Raw genomic sequence first — 24,010 nt, 5'->3', positions numbered from 1 at the left:
GTGTTGAGATGATTCTTACACTCTGTGGTGGTATGATTCTTAACTTTTTGAAATTTCTTTGGCAGGAATCATCGTAGCACACAAGGCTTTGTAAGAAGCTGTTGGTTTTTTTTTTTTTTTTTTTTTTTTTTAAATAGTAAAGTTTCCAGGATTTTGTATTTTCTTTATGAGCATAGATTTAATTCCTGTGGGCAATGTTTGAAATCTCAATGAAAGAACACCTCAATGTTGTACTTGCTGTTACTTTATGTATTGGTTTTAAAATATTTTTAATTTTTTATTTATTTATTTTTCAATACCCTTATTTATAGCTAGACCCTTATTCAATACCCATATTTATAGTTAGAATTTGTTATATAGAAACTGATACTCCTATTTTAAAAAAAATAAGTATCCCAGAAAGACAGTAACTGTTCAGTTGGGCTCCACAGGTTGACTCTTTGCCATTTTATGAGTGCAGGTGCTGATGTATATTTAAGACATAGCTGGAGTAGTGATTTATTGTATTGTGTTTCAGTGTCCTCTTAGGCCTGTTTTATAAACATAACTTTTTTCATGGAGCTTAGGTGTTGGGATACCAGTATTTGAGTAGCCTGTAGAATTTCTGTCTGAGAACATTAATTGCTGAATCATTATTCTTATTCTCTTGCTGACTAATGTGGGGGTTAACTAATGGTTGCACTGGTAGAAACAAATCCCTGCTTTTAACATCTTGCTCAGACTGTTACTGGGCTAGGGTCTGATTCAACCTGGAGTTCAGAAAGTAAGTATGGACCTTCTGTTTGGCTGTTTCCAATGTCATATTTTTGTTTCCCTCTCCTTCATTGCTATCTCAATGGAAAACAGCTGTTCCCCAGTAAATATTTTTTGCATTGAGCAATATGGATTGAAATAATTTTAGAAAAATCATCATTTATGAGCTAGTGTTTTAACATGCAGATCTAGTGTATGTGATTCTCCCTGAGTCATATAAGACTCAAAGTCATTGTGGCTGTATTTTAGCATGCAGATTTCTGGAATTAAGAATAATTCCCAGATTGAGATTTTTAGATCATGATCTCCTAAATCTTGTTGTGAGAGCTTGTTTGCAGTGATACTAGTACCAAACTTACCCTGATTAAAAGCAACGTATGTTGCTTTTAAAAACTATTTTAAGACTACTTTGAAGAGTTCTGTTGATAGTCGTTGTCTTTGCAGAAGGCTTTTCTCATTTGATTGTTTGGATTTTTACTGTTTTCTTCAGAAACACTGTATATTGTTTGACAAGACTGCTTTTTTGTAAGATGAGTAACAATAGAAAACCAGATGAATGAAATGCTGAAGTTTTGATGTGGTTTTACTTAAGGGAATGAGTTACATCCAAGTGTTTGATAAGGAAGTTGTGGCTGTACTAATTATATCTATAACAAGCACAGCTTGCCCAAGTCCTACTTTGGGTATTTTGGTTGCAGAGATCCCTCTTGTTAACGTATCTTACCTTGTTTGGGAGATTGTGATGGCAGAATAACTCCTTCATTGGCACAAGCTGCGTCTTCAGTAGCAGTGTTTGCTGATACAGATACGCCCTTTCATATTTCATGACCTTTACAGTAATGCTTTCTGTATTTTTTTTCTCATAGCTTTCCTTTGTTCCTTTCTTGAGCTTAATGTGAAAAATGGCTGCAATGTATTTATAACATCATTACTAGAAACTTTTTTATTGTTCTGTTCCTCGATTTGTTTATTCAGACACATTACTTTGGTGTATTCCCTAGGTCGTCTTGTTTCATGCTGCTGAGTTTCAGAGAGAGAGAATTAATTGATTGATCCATTCCCCTCCCCTGCCCCTGCCTTTGCATACTTCGTGTAGTATGCAGATAATCTTTTATTGCATGCTAAAGTTTAAGCCCTTGTGCTGTTGTTTTAGGGCACTGTAGCAGTTTCACTTGCATCAACCTGTTGTGTACTAAGTTGACTGTATTTATCCCTTAAAGAAATTCTATCTTTTGTCAGTGGACCAAATACTTTATTCTGTTTGCTTAGGAGGAGCAAGCTTTTTCTTCCATTAGTCAAGGATTTTTTGTGGGGGTTTGTTTTTTCTTTTTTTCCTTTTAATTTTCATAGTAGCCTAAGGCCTTCTTGAATTCCACTGTGAACATCTGATTTTTAAACTGGAGCTTGTTGAAATTAATTTTTGGAAAGTTTATAGGTAGGCAACAACTAGCTTTTCTCACTGGATCACTGCCATGTGTCTAGTCCATATGTGATTAACTTTTTTGAGGAGGAAAAGTGTTAGGCAGTTTGAAAAATAAAAAAGTAATCTGAATTTTTTTTTCTTTTAAAATTATTCAGTAAGTTAATTTTAATCATTTCTGTCCTGAATATTGTTAGTAGATTTCTTTAATAGTGCTTTCGTGGAGATTGATGCTTGATTTCTGAACACAGTGATTAGCATTTGTTTTACTCAGTTTCAGGCTTTTCTAGGGTTGATTCAGGTTATCATTTCAGAGCACCTTCTCATACCAAAACAACTTTGTGACCTGTTTGGTCTGAGGTGGGGGTGTGTGTACATAAGCATTGCTTAAAAGAAAATAAAATATTTTTCTTGGGCTTTGCTTAAAAAAGAAAACAACAAAGTGTGGCATTGATGACTGTGTAACATTGTGGAAAAAATTTCCTTCATGGTTCAGTTATTTTTATGTTTCTGCTACCTTGTTGCCTCATGTAATTAAAATACAGATACACATTTTATTAAAACTGCATATTCCTTCTAGGTTGGTTTTGGTCATGTGAGCATGTGTGTTTACTAGTGATCTAAGTGCTCCACCTGCCTTTCAGTTTGTTTACCAGGAAATCAAGATGTGTAAACTGCAGGAAGTACTATTTGACCCTCTCCGACAGTATCTCATTACTATAATTGCTAATCTCTGAATAAGACAGCCATGTTTTGTGTGTAACACAGAGGGAGGTTGTGGTAGATTTTAGATGCTTCCTCAAATACAGCTTTGTAAATGCTTGCTTGAATTTTGTTTTCAGGGTAGCTTTTGACAATAGACATCTGACGACCTTTGGGCTCAGCAAAGCTCAGGCACGATAGCATGTGTTCTTTCTTCCTTCTTGACTGAAAGAGAAAAAAAAAAAAAAAACAAAACACCAACACCAAAGCCACGGCTTGTTGTTTTGGAGTGCTGTCATTGCTCTGTAGCGACAGGATAATGGCTACTTCCTGATTAAACCACTCTCCACAGTAAGCTGTTAATGTTCTGTATTTATTCTTCTGTAATGCCAAGTGTTCGGTCCTTTCCTTCTGTGCTTCCTTCCCTCTTCCCCTCCCTCCCTCCTCCCCAGGTTAATAGTTTGAAATGTTTATATATTGAAGAAAGAATATATAGAGTTGCAACTTTCAATTTTCCTATATTCTAAGATAGAAAACTACTGCTTTTTTGTAATGCTTATCTGATAGTAATGATGAGCAAATATTGCATGAGATTTGCATGAGATTTAAAAAAAATTAAAGTCTATTTAGGTGTTAGACAACTAGTATTAATTATGAAAAATTCTGATAAATACTAATTGGACAAAAACAGTGACATAAAATGCATGTGTTTCATGCACATTCTGAAGTATTGGTATTTCATAGCTTATTTTTATCACTTGCAGAACTGTTTTGTGTCTAACATAAACATAGGCTGTTTTGTTTTATTTGAAAACTTTTTGTCAGCTTTTCTTATATGTATAGGAAATATTCTGTTTCTGTATTTATTATAGTTGACGTGATTTTTTTTTACTTCAAGTAATTTCTTGGCTCTTGCTGATGAGGACTAGGTGGGTGTGACAGCTATCACTCAGTGCACAGGTCCAGTTTTATTTTGCTCCAGAGTATCAGTTAACAGATTTCACATTGTAAAATGATGGTTACAGTGCATTTTTGGTCTTAGTCTGCTCTGTTAAATGGTCTACAATGATTTTTTTTCCTTAAGGTTGGTCTTACCTTAACGCTAGTGTAAATGGCATAGAATTTGCAATAGCATTGCACATACCATGATAAATGTTACTGAAGTTCTGTACCGGATAATACCAATGCATGGTCTTAGTTATTTTGTGAAAGTTTAGAAAGGTGCTAAGTAAAATTTTGCAATTCCAATATAAATTCATATTAAAATAATATTGTTCTTTTGGTACCAAAGACTTCTTGTCTGTGTGTTTGTTTGGGTGGGTTTTTTTTTTTTGTTGCTGTTGGGTTTTTTTTGTTTTTGTTTTTGTTTGGTTTTTGGTTTTTTTTTGGTAAGCTAGTTAGAGAATGAAAAAAACTGGTAGTGAATTCCTAACCAAAATCATTGTTGCTCTTCAAAATGTCCACTTGTTCTGTTATTGTATCTTACTATGGAAATAAAATGATACAGGTACAGTTTCATTTAGTAACAGGAGGTATCCACTATATTGACAGATACTGGAACCAAAAATGAAATCTGGAGAAAAATTATGATTCAGTTAAATATTTTCAAATTAAATAGCCATTATTAAAGAACTTGTAAAGTAGACAGCATCTACAAGAAATCTATGTTTGTTCACACTATAAGAAATGTAAGTAGGTGAGTAACAGAGACTGTTTCTCCAGCTTGGGGTAGAAAGAGGTTTTTGGAGATGCTTGACCCTTTATTTCACATGGGTTGTTACATACAGAGAAAAGGGTATGGACAATAGAGTGGCTAGAATGTGTAGATACAGGTCTATTTTGAGGGGAACAGGGCAGGAAATATGCTACGGGTAAGAAAAGAAGAGGGATTCAACCTACATTAATTTGTTAAAGGGCTTCTCAAGTGGTGGTGAAGACCTGGTATTTGGAAGCTGTTGATTTGCACTGTTTTTTCCCCAAAATACCCATGTGTTCTGAGGATTACTGAGGAATGAGGGCCAGTCAGCATTCTGTATGAAACTATGACCTCTTCATGTTGAGAGCATTAACTGCAAAATAAAGGTTTCATGGGATAGCCTTAGGTTTCTTAGGTATGCTGCCTCCCTTAAAAGCCCCTTAACACTGGCTATTTAATTTGAAAGACCGGTGACCTGGAGTACTATTCTATGCTAATCCCTTTTACAAAACAAGATTCCATTAATTTTTTTTAATAAAATACCAAATTGCTCCTGTTACTAGATAGAATTTTATATAAATTTCATGTTCTAAATATGTTACAATAATGCTTGATATTGACAACGTCTAAGAAATGTCCTAATTTGGGTGCCAGCAAAACATGCATATCGTCTTCCATCAGGCTTGCACTCCCTCACTGTCTAGCTGGCTTCTTGTACCCCGGTCAGTTTTTTCCAATGTCCTACAATCCTGGTGTTTCAGAAATGTTTCCCATGATATCTTTTTGCATACTTCCTCTCTGTAGAGGCTCTTAAACTCAAAGCTCAGTGCCTCACAGCTGAACTTGTTGGCTCAAGCTTCAGCTTAGCTTACTTGACAGAACCGGATTCCTGTAAAACAGGAGGGACAGCCCTGATGGGTGCTGCTGGAGCTACTGGTTTGTGGGCTGCCTTTCAGTTCATGTCTGTTCTGTGTCCCACTGGGAGAGGGAAGTGTGGGGGGACAGCCGCAGTTGAGGGATACAGCTGCTCTTGCTGCACAGAGAAGGGCAGATACTAATCCAGGGTGCAGCCATAGGCCATCGCTGTGTGCTTCTTGTTGCCATCCTCTTGAAGTGAATGCTGTGTGGCAGGAGTTGGGGCTGCTTAGGCTTCCTTCTCCCCGACCCTGCAAAAGAGCTACAGTTTTACCTGTTACTCAAATATGGCCATGATGTACCAGCTTCCCTTTGCAGAATGCTTTTAAATTCTGATAGAATGGTTTATGGGAATACGATGTATCATTCTTAATCTTTGAATGATTGCCAAACTTTGCTAAAAAAACAACACCTGATACAGCTGAAATGGACTCTTGTATTTTAACTAGTATTCTTTAACAGTGTAGGAAGATGTAATGTGTAGCATGTGGCTTTGTTAGAAGCCTGAAATCTAGATATTCTGACACGTACTTTTGTTTTTGTAGATGGAAATATGGACAGTTTATTATCTTCTTTCTCTCCAGTATGTGGAAATAAAAATGCAATCTGTCAGGTTTTTTATGTCTAACCACTTCCTTCAAGTGTGTAAATAACATTGAGATGTCAGATTTGCATCTGCTTGGTTTGTAAGAATAATATTGTGAATGGAGTTAGCAAGGATAGTCTTCTGACATGGTAATAGCTGCTGTGGCTTCTGTTGAGGCTTGGTTTTATTTCTTTGTATCTTAAGAACACCATTATTATTCTTTCTGGTTACTCTATTTAGGTAAACTTCAGTGGACTCTTGTTTTGTTTTATTTTGCTTAAATGTCTCAAATTTTTTTAAAGATCATAATGCCTTAAAACTGGAAGAAGCAATAAACAAATAACCTATGAAAATGAGGGTGGATGCCAATGATGAAGCTGACTTAAATTAATGGGTAGTATAGCACAGAATACTTCCTTTTATAGTTGGTTCTGGGTTTCCAAAGAGCTACGTGAGTGGAACAACACGAAAATGTGGAAACCATTTATCTGTGTCTCAGCCTTGCTGCCTCAGACTGTTAGTGGGAACCATTGCATTTCTGCTGGATGATACCACAAGGTGCTTTAAGAGTTCAAAACTGAGGAATTAGCATGCCTCAATGATAAGTTTTTTAGTCAAGGTGCCAAAATTCACTTAATGACGTGAGAGGCTGATGGACCTCTTTGCTGTGGTATGGGCTAAAACTAGTCTTTGCTGGCATTGGAGAACTGAATATACCATTTAGATGTTTGGCTTTTTCTCTTTTTGTTTAAATGTAAAGCAATATTAATATTAGAATAATGAGACTGAATTTTGGTGCTATTCTAAAATAAAATTGGGACCTAGTGCAAAGCCTGAGGCTGGTAACAGGTACACACTCAAAAGATTTGTTTCTGCTGAATGCTTTTCTGGAACTCTGACTTAATATCTAAGAACTCATTTCTCATCAGAGTATGGAGGTTGTTTTAGTTTCAGCAATTTTTCAAGGAGTAAAATAGTATCTTAAATTCTTAGGATGGAAAATCTGAAGAAGTAGCAGCTAATGCAGACTCTAGACCATTTATTATGAAGGAGTTTAATTAACATCCTTGCCTGTTCTCACTCGTTGGAGTACATGAATTATTATGGTAGTCTGTAAGTTTAGGACTGCAGGGTAAAGGAATCCTTTTCTCTGCATCTTTATTCTTTGAAGGATTTACAGGGGGTGCCCATGAACTAGTTCCGAGTTGGTTACTTTGACTCATGTGGCGTTCATACACACAAATAGATACCTGGGTTTGTAGTTATTTCTTTCCAAAATTATCCTTCCTGTAGCTTATGCTTTTAAAGTTTAACTGTTTGGATTGACATTTTCTCTGCCACTCATTTTTTTTATGCGCTTTTTTCCCCACGTGAAGCAAAATAATACCAGGTGGGCAAAATGAGTTGTTTGTAGTGAGTTTTTTTGGAGAGTTTTTGTATATGAATGTTAAAGCAGATACATTAGGTTTCACAAAGTTAGCCTTTATTTTAGTGCCTTCTATTGTTCTTTGGCAAAGATAGGCAAGGTTCAGTTATGGAAATGCTAACCAGCATGTTTGGCACAAGCATGAATTTTAACGCTTTTGAATTCTAACAGTTTCCAGACAAACCTGTGGCAGCTTTTGCCATCAAAGGTTCAGCTGGGCACTTCCTCTCTAAATTTTCTCAGGCTCTGCTGATGCCTGTAATTGGAGCTAAGCCTAGATTTTGAGCTTGAGGAGATGAAGTCTGGCTTTTGAACCATGGGAAGAGGTGTACAATACAATGACTAAACTGGAACTAAGTTTCTGAACGACAAAAAGTTAGCAGAAAAGCAGTAACTCTGCTTCTGACAGATTGCAAGTCAGGTTTTGGAAGAGCACAAAAAAAAAGGCATTGACTTTAGCTGTCCCAGTTTCGAGCTTCTTGGCCACAGTGTGTATTTCTCTTTTGTATTGTATTTCCTGTTTAGTTCTTTATCTGCTCCGAGACAGTTCTAATAGAGTTAAATTGCTTGAAGTTACTATCTTGTGCAAATACACTGCTATATATGTTTATCGGTAGCAGATTAAGAAGCAGATTCTGAGATTGAAAAGAAAAGATTTCTTGAGCTATTAAGCAGAATTTATTTAAAATAAATACATACTTGACAAAGATGGTTGTATGTTTTAGGGATTTTCCTTGATACGAGATGAGTTTTAGCAGATATTTTGAACACTGAATATCTATTCAATTAATGTAATGTTTTATTCGAGACCTGCTGTTTTCAGAAAATACAATGCTCAAATAGAAATGGATTAGAAAATTGTAGACAAATCATACAATGGTCAAGAATACCCAGCTGCTAAGCAACACTGCTTCATCCTGTTTGTTGACTCTTTAATAATACATGCCATTACATAATACTAAAGAAAGTTCATGTTGAGAGCTACATACATAAACAGTTGATTTCAGAGTGTAACTATTAAGTTGATTTAGAAAACAGTCTGCATAGATTGCTTTTCTGTCTTTTATTGTGTTGATTTGGTGCTAATATGCAGTTGTTAGGAGAATTTACTTAAATATAGCTGAACTGGAATTTTCTTATAATTCTAGGACTTCTAAACATATTAGAAGAGACAGAGACCATCCCCTGGCACCACCCTCCTCTTTTGGAGTGTTAGTCTGAAAGGTGAAGTTTTTTTCTTGGTACCATTTTTTTCAGTTGTAGAGCTGGCAATGGAAAACATTTTATACAATACTAATTAGAGTTATGAGGACTGGAATTTTTATGAAGTACAAATGTAAAATACCACTGTAATCGTTTGACAATAGGCTTTCAGAACTCATGATAAGAAATCTAAACTTACTTTCTTGAAGGTGCACATAAGTTATCTGTTATTTGAACTCCATTCAGTTGAGCATAACAATGCAAAATTTGGATATTTTCACTGGGCATTAATGTAAACTTTTTGTGTAGATAATAATAGACGGTTAGGTAATAGACTGTTTTATACCATGCACACACATTGAGACCAAAATAAGAATTAAAAAATAAGAGAACACTAGTTCAGCTCAGTAGATCACGTATGGTAGCTAGCTACCTTAAATACTTGTTTCTACTTGCATTTAAAAATAAAACACTTAATGTTTCAGTCAAACATCAATAACATTTAGAATTATGTGCAAAGACTTCAGTGAGTCAACTCTGTGTTTATTTAAAAATCACTTATTCTGCAGATAATCAGGCTTAATTAAAAGTGCTTCGCTGAAAGAAGAGCGGTTGCTTTAATGTCCCAGTCCTTGGACAGCTGCTGTTCTGCTGCATGAATATTGTCAGGTGAAATAAAACAGAACAAAATGTTGGAATCTTTTATTTTTCCTTTTTTTTCCAAGCTGTTTGTCTTGAAAAGTCAGATACAAAATAGCTACCAGTAATCTTTCCTGACTGTTTATAGGACAGTGCAAGAAACTATCACGGCTTATTCAGGTTTGCTTCATCTTGATGAATCAAACATACCGATGGAGAGTCAAGCAGCTCCAGGAGAGATTTTCATGGGCTGAGCTCTCTGATGTACTAGGGACAGTTGCTCAGGCCCTATAGCGCATGACTGCAGTCCTCGCACAGCCGTCAGCAGGGCTTCTGGGCCCCTTTGCTTGCTCCCCCATGAGCTGTGCTGTGACCTGACCTGCCTTGTCCGTAGCCACGTCTCCAGCGCTGGCGGAATGGGTCATTGGCACTCCCTCAGTTGTAGGCAACAGGTACAGGTGCTCCCCACCCAGAAAACGGCTAGTCAACACTGACAGTTAACAGCTGACAGAAGCAAAAGGCTCCTGGTGCCAGCTATCACTGTTGGCAGCAGGCCACCAGAAGTTCCTAGAAGGTGACTCCTGAGGAAATTTCCCCCCCAAATTCCCTGAAGAAGCAACCTGGTTAACTGCTGCAACAATTGCTCTGCCTCTGTCAGCTGCCTTGTTTGGTGCACCATCATAGGCAAGGTCAGAAAGCTGTAATATGGTTTATGGAGCCACATTATGTATGTGACTTTCACCTGTTTTCATTTTCACTTTAAAAGAGATTATTTTGTAATTAGTGTTCCTTTCACTGTTACTTACAATATACAACTGTGGGTAAGAAATTTTTCTTTAGGCTCAACTGAAATATCATTCTCATTTTTCAAACTGTTATTTTCTCCTTCCTTCTTTGTAGAGAAGGATAAGGAGAACAGAATTAGGAGGTAGATATGTTACCAAGTGGCATATATCTAGATATGAACATGAAAAAGATTAGAAAGTGCTGTCCTAAAACCCTGTTACGTGAGCTACTGTTACATGGTAATAGAAGTTAATTATGCTCTTTCCCTCTTACCATTCTCAATGGTGGTATTTACCAAGCTAAAAAAATGTTGACTGCAGGACACTCCAGTGTCATCAGTCTTGAAAAAACTCGTCAGAATTATCCCATGAATGACTAGGTCACTTAAAAGTATGATACTGATTCTCATTTAAGTTAACGAATAGGGACTTGGGTGGAAAGAGCATCTCTTACCTGGTTCTCAAGTATATTCAGGCTTTCTTCACTGAGGGGAAAGTATTTATCTCGGAGGAAAAGTTAGTATGTAGAGGGAAGATAAACTTTTTTTAGGCATCTATTTAGGTATGTAATTATTGGAGATGAAGGCAGTTTCAGGACATGTTAGTGTCACAGGCATTTCAGTGAAATGACTCTATGTAAACTTCCTGGAACCTTTTCTATTTTCAGTTGCTTCTGTCCTTTACACACAGATGATTGTTAACAGCACCTGTAATTCGAATAGTCCACGGACACCTGTAGCACCAAAGGATTCTAGATGGTGCGTCTACAGAGAGGAGTTGGAAAAGCCAAATCCAGTTCTTCATATACGTAGAGCTTTCTAGCACCTGAATGATCCATAGATGTCGGGCAGATTAGGAAAGGAGATAGTGTCAAAAATTGGCTGTATCACAGTGACATTAAAATAGCATTAGTTCTGTAAAAGGTACACATCTTAATCTAGTATATGACCCTGTTAAACTGGCTTGCTTTGCTGAGGAAAAAGTTTTTGGTGCTTTCGCCATTCAAACAACTGAACTGTTTTTTCACAGCTGGTCTACTATATCCTATGGAAAATTAACACCTCAGGAGCCTCTGCTGGTGTTAATGAAACAAGACAAGGCATTTACTACAAGGCAGTGTTCTTCTCTTTATTCTTACTGGACCTTGATTTTATTGGATACTTGGAGGGAAAACAGTAACAGAGGAGTTTGGTTAGCTGTTTACACAGTTGAGTACAAAAAGACCAATTAATGCAGTTCTTAACAGCAAGTCTCAAGTGTTTAGTCATGTGAGGCCCAGGAACTTTCTCACCTAGACTTGCCAGTATAGGATATCTGTCTTTTACTGTTAGAATGTCTGATGTCTTTAAAGCAGTGATGGTGAGAATTTGAGACAGATAAATAAAAAGTAGCAGTTTTTATTTCACACTCCTGATTTTAATGGATTTGTCTGCCACAGGGGTGCTCAGACACTCCTTTCTTCTTCCTTCCTGTTAAAGTCCAGTCAAAGCAATTCTTTCTGTTAGTGGTGTTATTTCGGCACTCAAGTTTTGCTGCTTTAAAGACCTGCTCGAGAAGTGTGTTGAAAGAGACTGTGTTGCTGCACTTCCCTGGTCATTCAGGTACTGTAATTTCTAAAATGACACTGTTGTCCCTTCTTGGTAGCTGAGGAAAAGGGTAATAATATAAATGTGCATTCATATTTTTCTGAGTTCTAAATGCATTTCTTCACCTCTGTAAAATAGGTAGGTATTTTGTGCATAAGTAGTGCATAGTTGAATTAAAAGATTAGCTCGATAGACTTCAGCAAGTAAAAAATTTGGGTGCATAAGAACTGGTAAGCAAAGTAATATGGAATGTATCCCTGGGTAATTATATGCAGGAATACTTGTTTCAGATATAACTTCAAGTTTTAGGTGTGAGCAGGGAAGATAACCAAGTGATTCTCAGGAAAAGAACCTGAAAAAGTCCAGTTGTTTAGCTTAGAGAGGTGAATAGGAGAACAGGATACAGATAACAAAAGTAGGTGATGGTGCTTACTCTGTCACAGAATGCTAGACTAGGTAGTGGCCTGATAACATACTACTGACTAGTCACGTTTGGAAACTGGGGGCCTGAGCTTCATAGTACTGGGAGCCCTAGCACACAATTAGGTTTGTAAGACTTTAGAGCAAAATGTAATTCTTTTGAGTCCTTAAACATAAATTATGCTACCATGTCAAGGAATGCATTGTAAGGATCCCCCCGCTCTGCCCCCCATCTGAGTTTCTTTCTTGAGATTGCCTATAGGAAGCCTACTTATACATACATTTATGGATCTAATTCAGAGTTTTCTTGATTGTAAGTTGCAATGAAACAGGCATGTCTACAAAGTATTGCCAACAAGGAAGCAATGCATTTGTCTTTAGCTCAGTGTTAAAAATTACCTGATTATCAAATGACTGGATAAATCAGGCACAAATCTATTGTGTAGTTCAAAATTAGAGGAAATAGAATGTTTAACACCTTAATTTTGAATATATACAACAAAAAGGAGTAAAAAATGGGCTTTCAAATACCTGAAATACTGCCGATAATCTTTATACTTCTTCATCCTAATACTCTGATTATTTTTGCAGCTATCCTTAGAAATAGAGTTTTTGTTTGATAGAGCTAAAGAGTAATTTCTGTAAAAAGCCTGCTAGTGAAACTGCTCACTGGTGATTTATTTTCTGTGCTCCTTCAGCACTTACTTACTGATTTTCAAACTACTATTGGCATAGGATTTCTAATGTGGATTCCTGTTAGCTATTTCAGAGCTACCCTAAGAAAGTTTTTTTGTTATGTATTTAAAAAATGTTGTATTGAGTATTGGTATGCAAAGTTTGAATACTACTTTATGATTTTAAAGGTTACAGAGGTAGTTATAGATAGAGTTTGCTCAGTGCCCTCATGAACTTAAGTAATAGTATAAAATACTGTCAGTCTTGCTTCTGTACAACAAGATTTAGTAGTACTAGTATCTAGTGCAGATGAACCAAGTATCAAAGTCTCATAATCAGGATATGAAAAAAATAGTTATGTGGGGAATGAAAAATTGACTTTTTACACAGAAACTGGAAACACGTTTTTAATCTATTTAAGCTGAACTGTCATGCACAAAAATATAGTCCTTAAAAACTGATATTCATCCCAAGTCAGTGTAAAATATTGCAGTGATTAATTTTTTTTCTTGGAACAGAAAGGTTTGTGAAACGTCAGTTCTGAAATGATGAAGCATTTGTTTCAGTTTGACAGCATCTGCCGGAATTGCCTCTTTTGGGCACTTACCAAACTGATGCCAGAGAATCCTCGCATTTGAATATTCTTCAGATACTATTATTTCAGCCTCTGCAGTCACGACAGAGTCCAGTCTCTGCATCAGTTTTGGGTAGTGCTGGTACTTATTTGCTGTTTAGAATCTGCTTAGTGGTGTTGGAATACAGATGTGTGGTGCCATCACCTCCACTCCATGAACTATGTCTCTGTGAGTCTTAACGTTGTCTCCACAGAACTGGACTGTTCCATTGTCAACGTGCTGTCTAAAGCATGAGTGCTCATCTTCTTGGGCTGGACAGACTGCACAGCTTTTCCGTTGGCAAAAGTAAATTATATGATGGGGTCCTTTTCTTGTCACCTCATGGAAATTTGTTGTGGTGCCAGGAGTGGCTTGTGCAGATTAATTGTACTAGTAGGCTGCTTTTGTAGGGTGAGCATTCCTGATTAAAAGTGTTTACATCTGTGTAAGAAGCTATCTCCACTAATCTATTTTTGTGTTTTGAGGGTGATGGTGTCAGCTTTTCCCATCCTAACTCAATGTAGAAGTGAAGATAACAGAAGGTGAAAGGGTGCTTATTCAAAATGAAAGTGGTGACTGCGAAACATACATGTATAAAGTTGATAACCTCATATGGAATACAAATAATACAGATAGATTTGCATTTATTTATTTATATTTATTTATTTAAACCAGACTCTTAGTGTTGATATTCTGGGTTTGAAATATTTGTTTTAAGTAGACTTGGGTCACTTGAACATTAAGTGACTCCCTGCAGTGCTGTGTTGCGTGATGGGTACCTGGTATGGCCATTCAGTTTTTGTGGTACAAATTGGATAGATTGTATTTCTTGCCCAGCATTATGCAGCTTTCAGGAATGTATTCTGAGGTTTATCCAGAAGTGAGGATCATGGAGGATTGTAATTTAACCTGACCTGTGTGCTCCTCCTCCCTCCATGGAATGTAAAGCAACTGAATTACAATGCCTTCTGTAACTCATAAGTATTCTTTCTTTACCATAATCATGAAGATAATGAAATGTGTGAATGCGGAAGTATGTGAAGTGAGGTTTATTTCTAACTAAAACCACCACAATTACTTATAAAATAGGAGAAAATAAGATTTTGAGTTGCAACTTAATTTGCATGTATCATTTAATGATGAGTTTATCTTGTCAGATGGAGTCAAAACAGATGGATTTTTTAAAATGTCCTGTTTTGTCCTGAGTCTATCTAAAATGGCCATTGCATGTTACCAAATAGTAGAATGGCAACTGATTCCCTTCACTGTTTCCATTTTTGCTAGGCCAGTCCTGACTCAGTTGTGCCAAACTTAAGACTTGGATCTGCTTTTGCGTGGCTTTTAGTAAGCCACTTTATGTGGGTAAACACTGTTAAACATTTGTACAATTGCGAAGTGATATATTTGTGATTTTATGAATATTTTCACTGCTATGGATTGTGATGCCATAAACAGTGAGTTGTTATACCACTGATTGAATCTGGCCTGGGATTAGAAAGAGAAGGGCTGTAAAAGGTTCAGAGCGTAATGCAGGAATGTACCCTGTGTGCCTTGCACAGTGTAACTGACAGTAATATATTACGGTTATTTTTAGAAAGAAGTGACTTTCTAGTTGGTATAGTACCTATGAAACACAAGCCAATCTTGCTGTTGATTTACTAAAAAAAGTTTTATTGTGGTGGTTGATGTACTAAGAAAGGTTTTATTGTGGTTGCTTTTTCCCCCTAGAGTTTTATGTAAAGGGCTTAAATTATTGGAAGTGACATAATTACAGTGAAGTTCTGCAAAACTTGCAATATTTAGCACTTAACCTGGCCTTTAAGGTTTGTACAGCATGTGAGACATGTAAAGTGAATCTCATTGATTATATTGCCACTTTTATTTGAGTTTAAAAATCTCAGATGTCTAAAACATTGTAGCAGTAGAAGACTGCATATTGGAAGGTCAATGACCAGACCTTGTCACCAGAGCAGGGAGCATTACAGGGAGCCTCCTGTGTCCGTAGCTCGTCTGTAATGAACTGCGGCCATTCCTGTGGGTGCTATGCTTCCTTCTTCGTGAGGTTTTGGTCAGGGTACTTGTTTGTTTTGTGTATTTTTTGGCACACCCCTGCTTTTACACCCACTCCTCCTTGGTTCTCTGGCCTTCGTGATATCACGGCGCAGAACCCATGGGTGCTGCTTGGCCTGCTGGGTCACCCCCCCAGCCAGCACCCATGCTCTGCATTTACCTTCTGTCCGCTGACCTTTCTGGGCTCTACCCCACTTTGAAGGAGAAGAGTTAGATGTTAAATTTTACTTCATAAAATGAAACTGCATTTCAGATTTGTGATGAACTCTGCTGTGCTGGACTGTCTGTTCTGAGAGACTCTGACGTGCTTCTCTTCAGCAGCTGTAAGATCTTCAGCATTAGAGCACTCATATTGACTCAAGAAATAGTCAGGGACTGGCAATTTTATGATACAATGCGATTAAATACCTTGCTGTTGTGGGACTCTCCTCCAGTTGGCTGTCAAATAGTTGTTACAAACTTCACTTGGTCATTGAAGAAGACTGAAGTATATTTTTACCCCTGCACTTTCAACTTCTTTTTCGCTGTGTTAGAGGTAACATTGAAATAAGGAAGCAATACATGGGAGTGTAGAGTTTAAACTGGAAGTTGGAGGTGAGTAAGTCTACTGTTCAGATTTTTTTCAAGACCCACTTTATAGTATTCAGGCATCCCAGCTGACACTGACAGGATACTATTATATCCATGATAATATCCCATGAAGGGAGTTATTTGTTAATACCTGTTTAAGAGTAAGAATATATTTTTTTCTATGTTAGTACACATTTCAGCAAAGGTTTTGAGCATGGAATTGATAGGTGATTTAGTTTAAAGAAATTTCACCTTGTTAAATGTGAAAATGATTTGATTGTTGTTTCCTTAGTATTCTTGTCTCTATTAAACATAAGTAATTTCTTTCCTTGGGTTTTTTTCAGAAAAGACAACATTTTCCTTGTGTAAAGCTGCACATACTTCCCTTCTTTGTTCCTTTTCGAGAGATTGCTTTCTGTTTTCATTGGGTTCAGTTGCATTCATGATTACTATTCACTGTGGAAAATTCTGGGAAAATAACTGGAGTTTCGGGCAATGCATTGAGAGGAACTGACACAAATCACTACATCTGGAAAATAAAAAATGTCAGGTTTGTGTTTTTTTCTGGTTTTACTTACTCAATTTCTCTTTTGCAAATAAGAGAGTTTAAAAGCAATCACGAAAGTTCATAATTATTGATTGGCAAAATACACTAAAATGGAACAAATGTCTAATTTATACTTGAGGTTAAAAAGAATATGGATCTGCTGTTAACGGCTATGGACTTTTTAGTCACAGAACGCATTAGGTCTACAGTGTAATTATTGCTGATCCTGACTAATGACTGTTTCGGGGATTATCTCTTTTGGAGTCAGCCATCTGCTGTGGTTAGAGTAATTAACTAAACATAATTAAGCGTTGACTTAGTTTGAAAGCAAAAGTATGTATGTGTCTTGGAAAAGAATATATTTTCTTCAATTCAAAATCATTCAGAAATACCAATATTCCAGTTTTCTATTAATGACTTTAAACAAGCAGCTGAATTGAAGGTTGAAAATGCAACCCCCACCCCCCAAACACCCCCCCACCCTCCTGCAAACTGAAACAAAAAGAGCAGGGAGGAAGGAGGGGGGAGCCTTAAAAGGGCAGTTTATTACTATTCTCCCAGTTCTTATTTGATGCTGTATTACCAATTCAAACAGATGGATTACGTAGGTTAAAAGCTTGCACCTATAGCTAAATTTACATTTCTGTATTTTAAAAAAAAAATTGTTTTACCAAGGAAATCTTCCCATTTATGACACAAATGCAGATTGCTTATAGGTGGTTCTTAACTGTGCTCAGTTATAAAATACATTAGATGGTAAAGACTTATTTCAGTGTTGTATTATTACACACAACATGACAGCAATTTTTTTTAGAAATTGGAGAGTTCTGGATGGTTTTGGCAGGAAGCATAAGTAGAATACAAAGTTTCAATCCAGAGTTTTGAATGCAAGGCATTAAAGCTTAGAAATACCTTCCCTTTTACAAGTGATTACTGTAATAATACGATTATGATATGTTTCTAATGTCCCTTATGCCATCCATATATACAGTAAATTCACTGTGGCCATACTTACAACAGTGAATACTAAAATACAACAAAACCATGTTTTTGTGCAAGGACTGCCTGTTGGCCTCACCTAAGTTCAATCATTCATAGTGTCTAAAAAATGTGCTTTGTTTATATTCATTTATGTCTATTTCTTAATCTCTATATACTAAAGATAGTAAATTTGTTGTGGCGTGAAATAATGCATCTGTTTGCAAACGCTACAGACTTAAATCTGTAGATACGTACGTAAATCATAATCCCTTATGAAAGACATTTCTATTAATGATTATCCTTAGGAATATTTATAAAATTTAATGGACATAATATAACATTTAAGGTCTACAGTATATACAGTATTTTTCAGTGGCCTGCTTCCACTGATTAGTGGTTTAGCTGAATTATATTCACAGATTACTAAAAATCAATTAGGTATTCTTTAACTGTGGATAGAAAATGTTTAATTGGAGAAAAGTATGTATTTAGGAGTTCCTGAATTAAAAATTTTAAATATTTAATAATATTTTGCCTTGACAAGTTCTGTGAAGGAAATAGTTTTTGTGATTTCTACTATTGTTCTGAAGGAAACCTTCATAGCCCTCATATTCGGTATAGTAGTAGATAATTTTTTGTACCATATCAGTGCAAGTGGTTGATTCTTCTGTATTTGCAGGAAAAAAAATCATTTTATTCTGCATGCATGAAAATTATGTGTGATAAATTGGGCTGTAAAGAATAAAAGCAATGAAGTCTTTTGGTGCTGTTCTCTGCAGAGTGGTTGTTTGCGGTTTGTGTAAAGGGTAGTCAGTTCTGTATGACATACTATAGTACCCTTGCTAGCAGAATTTTCACTTCAGGAAAGTAGTATCTTTTTTTTCCTACTAGCTAGCAAAGTCTAGAGACTTTATTCGGTACACAGAAATTGCAACGTATAAAAATTATTAGTAATGAGGAATTAATGGTTTAGGTAAAATGTGTACCTTCCAGTTATTTTGTGTGTTTCTCTGTGACTTTTGCTTTGTATTTCCTTTGGCTTTTTAAAATTAATTTTTACTGACCAGGAGGAACCAAGTATACTGCATCTTTCTGGAGAAGCAGATAACAGCCTTTATGCTGGCTTTCCAAATGAGTATTTGGGAAGTCACTGTTGAACATAACTTTGGATCAGAAGTGCTATTTAACACATCAGTTTTCTAAATTGATTAAAATGGAATTTGGAAGAGTGTGTCTCTCCTGTGTACTTAGCGTTCTGTTTTACAAAGACCAGGAGTGAGATTTTACAGCAATTGTTTGACTTACGTTTAGTACTTGGCCTCCTCCGGTTTCCAGTGATAGGCCTGAGAAAGGGTGTTGCCTCTGTAGCTGAATGAGAGTCCAGGACAGGAACTGGTTTCTGAGGAGTTCCCTGTTAGGAGTTAACTGTGCTTAGTCTTCTTGCTTTTGTAATAATAAAGGGACTCTGAAATGATTTCTTCCCCACCTTATTTATACTCTGATCCCGACTCGCCGTCAACTGCAGTTCTGGCAGATGGAGTCAGATAGTCTTCTGACTCTGCTACCACTATGCTTAGGCATCATTTTCTTGGCTGTAATTTTAAAGTATTTGAGAAAACTATTTCTCAACAAGTCATATTTTTTAATAATAATTTTACTGTCTGTTTTTCTTAAAATACACATTCTTGTTCAGTGAAGTCAGTCTGGTAACTTTGGATGTAGGCAATTCATGGCACAAATAAAAATGCCTTATTTTATACAAAAAGCTCACCAGGGAAAAAAAAAAGCTAGCAACTTACAGGAGTTCTTATATTCATACTATCTCACCGTAATTGCTGTGTCTTTCCCTAAATTAAGAGACTAAATGTGGACTTCTTGACATGTATTACAAGTCCTTTAAAGCTGGGGTCTGTCCGGGAGCAGCAAGAGCAGGGCTGCTCTGCAAGGAGGGACAAGCTGGCAGGGGAGGATGACTCCGGCAATGCTTTTCCTGACCCTGGCACAGTCCCTCAGGGTCTGAACACTGTGCTGGTCCAGACAGGGTCCAGATAAAACAAAGGAATCTGTCAGGCCCAGGGTCCATCGGGTAGTCTGATCAGGAGCAGCAGAAGATAGGAGCTGATGCAGGCCTGGAGGGAAGCTGTAGCATGAGGCATGGGATCTCACCTGGAGACGTGGGCACAGACCAGGCTGCAGAGTGGTGACCTGACTCGGGCAAGGGCTGGAGGTGCCAGCCTGAGCCGACATGGACCGCCTGAGTGGAGGGTGTGGGTGGTGGTCCCAGGCGAGGCTGTTGGCGTTCAAGTTGATATGTGACATAGCTCTCAATGGCACTGCCTAATTCCCTTACTGCTGCAGTTGTGCTGGATTGCCCTGACGACGTGAGTGCTGTTCATGTGATGTACCTCTCATGTGAAGGCCTCTATCTTACAGATATGGAGTCTGGAGAGCGGTTAACGTCACCATCGGTCTCCTCTACTGCAGCTGCTTCGACTCCAGCGTCTTCTACACTGTCTGTAGCTTCAGCAGTATCGAAAGGTGGCCTTTCCACTGGAGCTGCATCACTGAGTTCCACAATCAACACATGCGGTAAAAATGACTCAATTATATATTGCAATGTGATTTCAGTGTTTGTCAACGTGGGTAATTATTATTACAAGTCAAGTTGAATAAGGTTGCGCAGATGCATCAAAGAAAAATGTTTGGGTTTTTTTTTTGTTTTTTTTTTTTGCTAAGCAACAGTCGTATCATGTCAATACATTTTGCATAGTACTTGTTCATTGAAGGAATGAAATTAATTTAAAATAGCCTATTTCAAATGTGAAAGAAACTTTCAGTTTGCAAAGCTGCCTGTGCCACTTTCAAATTAAGATCTAATAACTTCTTGACTATACATCATGTTCTCAGCATTCAAGCCCAACCCCTACTATATTTTTATATCTAGAGGAATAGTTTCTTCATTTCTTCTAATGGAACTTGAGATTGAAAAGGTGAATTTCAAAGTGTCATAGTCTTAGATAGTCCTGACTAGTGTGAAACATCTTGGCTTGAATCAGAAACTTGTAAGGAAGATTTCTCCATGCAGGAATCTCATTTTTGTGAAAGAAACTCGTATTTCAACTGGATGATGTATATGTCATCAACAGAACAAGAAATGGTAAATACCTCTTCCCTGCTGTTTCTTTTTTCACTTTGGAGAACAGATCATATATGTTCTTTTTGTTAGCCTGAGTACTACTGAGTCCTATAAGATATACAGTAAATAGGAAGTTTTTCAGCTTAAAGTCATGGTAATCTGCTACTCTCAGAACAAACTTGGTTCTTGCAGAAGAGTGAGCAAGCGTGTATTCTCCAAACTGAAAAACTCTTCTGCTCTGATACTATAGAACCAGTAGATTCCGAGTGCCCTATGACAGCCTGTATTTGTTCATTTGCAGCTTCCTTGGGACGAAAAAACCAAACCAGAATGTCTGTGTACCTAGAATTATGTCTTAGCTATTTATTTTAATTACTCTAAAACCAGCCAGAGAAGTTCTTAACTAAAACTGATCCGGAACAAATAACAACATGTTTTATTTTTCAGTACCCCACTACAAATTCAACTCCAAAAGACTTTTGTGTCTATGTTCATTAGCCCATGCCATTTGAAATGGTTCTCTGTGGTGGTTCCCAGAATGTAGTAGGAGTTCATTTACATATGGCTATAAATGTACGGTCCCAAACTGAGGATTTATGTGACTCATTTACCTCTCCTTGCTGCCTTTGCTTTGTAGATATTACAGCATGTGATTTTGTATCGCTTGTATCATTGTGTGTATATATAGGATATATATTTGGTCTATCAAGATACAGTAAGACTAAAGCAGATGAATAATGTAATAAAGATACTGAACTGTCAGTTTCTTCTTCATTAGAAAATCCAGATAGTCCTTTTCTTCAAGGTTTTAAAAATTTTATTCTCAACCTTTATTTAAAAAAAAAAGTTTCATTTCTGTCTGATAGCTAATAGTGAAAAAGACTGATAGTAATTCCTAGTATTCATGGATTGTTTCCATTTAGTTTTTATTTAATGGTCAGATCCTTTGCCTGGGTGCATCTGATTTTTAAGAACGTATATATTTTCTCAAGGACACTTCGTATTCCTAAAAACAAGCTGGAATGTAGTTTACTATCAGTACTGTCCCATCAATTTTATTTATGAGTATGTCCATTTCTCTACCTGGCACAGTACACTAGGGTTGCTGTTGCATCCGCTCTGAAAAGGTATACACTGTCCTAGAGAAACTTCACAGAAATGTTTATGCTGTCAACCAGCCAAAGGCTGTTTTCCCATGAATGACCTATGGCTGGAATCGCAATTTCATTGAGTCAAAACGTTCTTGAATTTACAAGATCCTATGTAGTCAAGATAGACTAGTATTCTAGCCTGTTCCTAAATGAGATGCTATTCACTTCTGTGATATTTAGGAAAAAAAAAAAAAAAGTGACAATGTCTGTCAATCTCAATCAGATAATTAAATTATCTTCACATTTAAAAATGGATTTCTCTAGCATCTAATAAAATAGTTGTTTAAGAATGAACAATTATTCTTACTAAGAGAAGGTAAAGGCATCTTAATCTATGCATTTGATTAGAGAGGCTTTTTTTAATTCCAATTCATCTATTTATTATCTTTGTAGCAATCAATAGTCTATTAAATAGTCTTCACAATAAACTTGACTTGATACCCTGTCAGGTCCCCACAATACATGGTGAGTTAGGACTGGGAGTCTTTATGCTTTGCCAGGGAGATTACACTACAGATAAATTATTTTGGCATATTCCCAGGTCAAATAGACAAAGCACCTGTGTGAAACCATTATGGAGTATTTCACATACTGTTAGTTTAATTGGTTAATACAGCACTAGTTCTTGAATAATTGAAGCATTCCAGTCAAGTAAACAGAACTTTACTTGCTTTCTTCTTATTCACCCATTGCTGAAGATAAGAACGTGCATTGGAAAAGAAAATTGACTCTGGAAAGAAGTTTAAATTCATCCTCATGCGGTTGTTAGCATCTTTGGAAGAATATAAATCAACAGCCTTTTCTCACATGAGTAAATGATGTCACAATTCAGTGTTTTGTCTTTATGAGGGGCAATAATACCAGCGTGTGAAACTGTTAAAAGCTGAACAATCGAGTCTTACAGTTTCAATATTATCAGACCTGAAGGGTTCTTTATTTTTAATTTTAAAAAAAAGGAAGTTCATTAACTTTTTATAAAAGGAAAATTAAAAACCCAAACAAACAAAAAAAACAAACGCAACTTTTTTCTGAACCAGAAGCTGCTTCTATCAAAGCAAAAATCTTCAGCCTATTTGGAGTCCACTATTTCTCCTTAAATGACACCCAGAAGAATTTTAAACTTGTGGACATAAATGCACAAAGTCACAGGATTGTTTTAATTGGAAAAGTCTGTAATTTTCTACTTGATTTTCAGATTTACAGTAACAAAGTTGGTTTTTTTTTTTTTTTTTAACACCAGCTATTTTTTTTGTGTCTCAGTCTTTATATAAAAGCAACATTGTGACTCCTGAAATAAATGTTGAGAAAGATCAGATTTAGTGCCTAAAATGTAAAACTGTATAAAAAAAATGTCTTTTGTGGTAAGTGTTTTTTATAGTGTTTGGTTTTGTCAAAATATTCATCTGAGGCTTGTGGGTATTTATTGACTTCTGGAGATTTCAAGGATTCTGAATGCTAAGTGACAACAGCAAAATTGAAATGGATATGTAAAAATAAAGTGGTGATTTACAGTTTGTGGAATGTACAACAATTTCAAATGTTGAGGGAGAATGTGATGGTAACAGTTAAAGCAATGTGGATACTTAGATTAAGTACAAGGATGTGAACAACAGTAGAGTACAATTGCCAGTTGTGATACTAACAGAGTACCCGTAGTGTTATACAATCTACATCACAAGTTCTCAAGTTTTGGAAATCAATGTTAAGATGGTCAGTACATCTTAATTTTAGTGTCTTATATCATTAAGAAGCATTCTCGAAGTCTCTAATTTGATTATTAGCAATAATTCTTTAAACATGATACCAGCCTCATTTAGACTTCCTACTTCATATTATTACCTTTATGGGCCAGAAGCTGATTTCTTTCTCAGTGTTTGGACTGCACAGTGCAGTGCAGTCCAGGCGCTTGGCTAAACTCTGGTTTTTTAGGGGCAAGACTGTGAGAATAATATGCCAGATGTAGAAAAAAATACACAAACCCCTATTTTTTAAAAATTCTGTCTCCTCTAGTATTTGCCTATAAGGACTACACAGATGAGTGTACAATTTTGAGTATGTTTGGACATGGAATTTTACCTTTATTAGTAAGAAACTGACTTAGTAGGAACAACATTGAAAGAAAAACAATTTCAGTG

The 24,010-nt window shown here is 36.5% G+C and overlaps 1 protein-coding gene across 22 annotated transcripts in view; it reads left to right on the top strand.

Moving 5' to 3' along the window:
- BAZ2B (bromodomain adjacent to zinc finger domain 2B) overlaps positions 1-24,010 on the top strand; it is a 166,477-nt gene that overhangs the window by 59,353 nt on the left and 83,114 nt on the right. For 14 of the 22 annotated variants that reach the window (XM_030016710.2, XM_030016697.2, XM_030016709.2 and 11 more), the window contains exons 1-2: positions 16,505-16,610; positions 20,022-20,177. In XM_030016710.2, coding sequence (XP_029872570.1) covers positions 16,604-16,610; positions 20,022-20,177 — 163 coding nt within the window. In that variant the 5' untranslated portion in view covers positions 16,505-16,603. Of the gene's footprint in view, positions 1-2,942; positions 3,227-8,646; positions 8,723-16,504; positions 16,611-20,021; positions 20,178-24,010 lie in introns of those variants that run through there. The other 8 variants (XM_041124106.1, XM_030016690.2, XM_030016691.2 and 5 more) reach the window with 3 other exon arrangements.

This window comes from Aquila chrysaetos, chromosome 6 (genome assembly GCF_900496995.4).
Source record: "Aquila chrysaetos chrysaetos chromosome 6, bAquChr1.4, whole genome shotgun sequence".
NCBI classification, from domain to species: Eukaryota; Metazoa; Chordata; class Aves; order Accipitriformes; family Accipitridae; genus Aquila; species Aquila chrysaetos.
The sequence above is the reverse complement of the archived record's forward strand: the minus strand, read 5'-3'. Positions and strand labels throughout refer to the sequence as shown.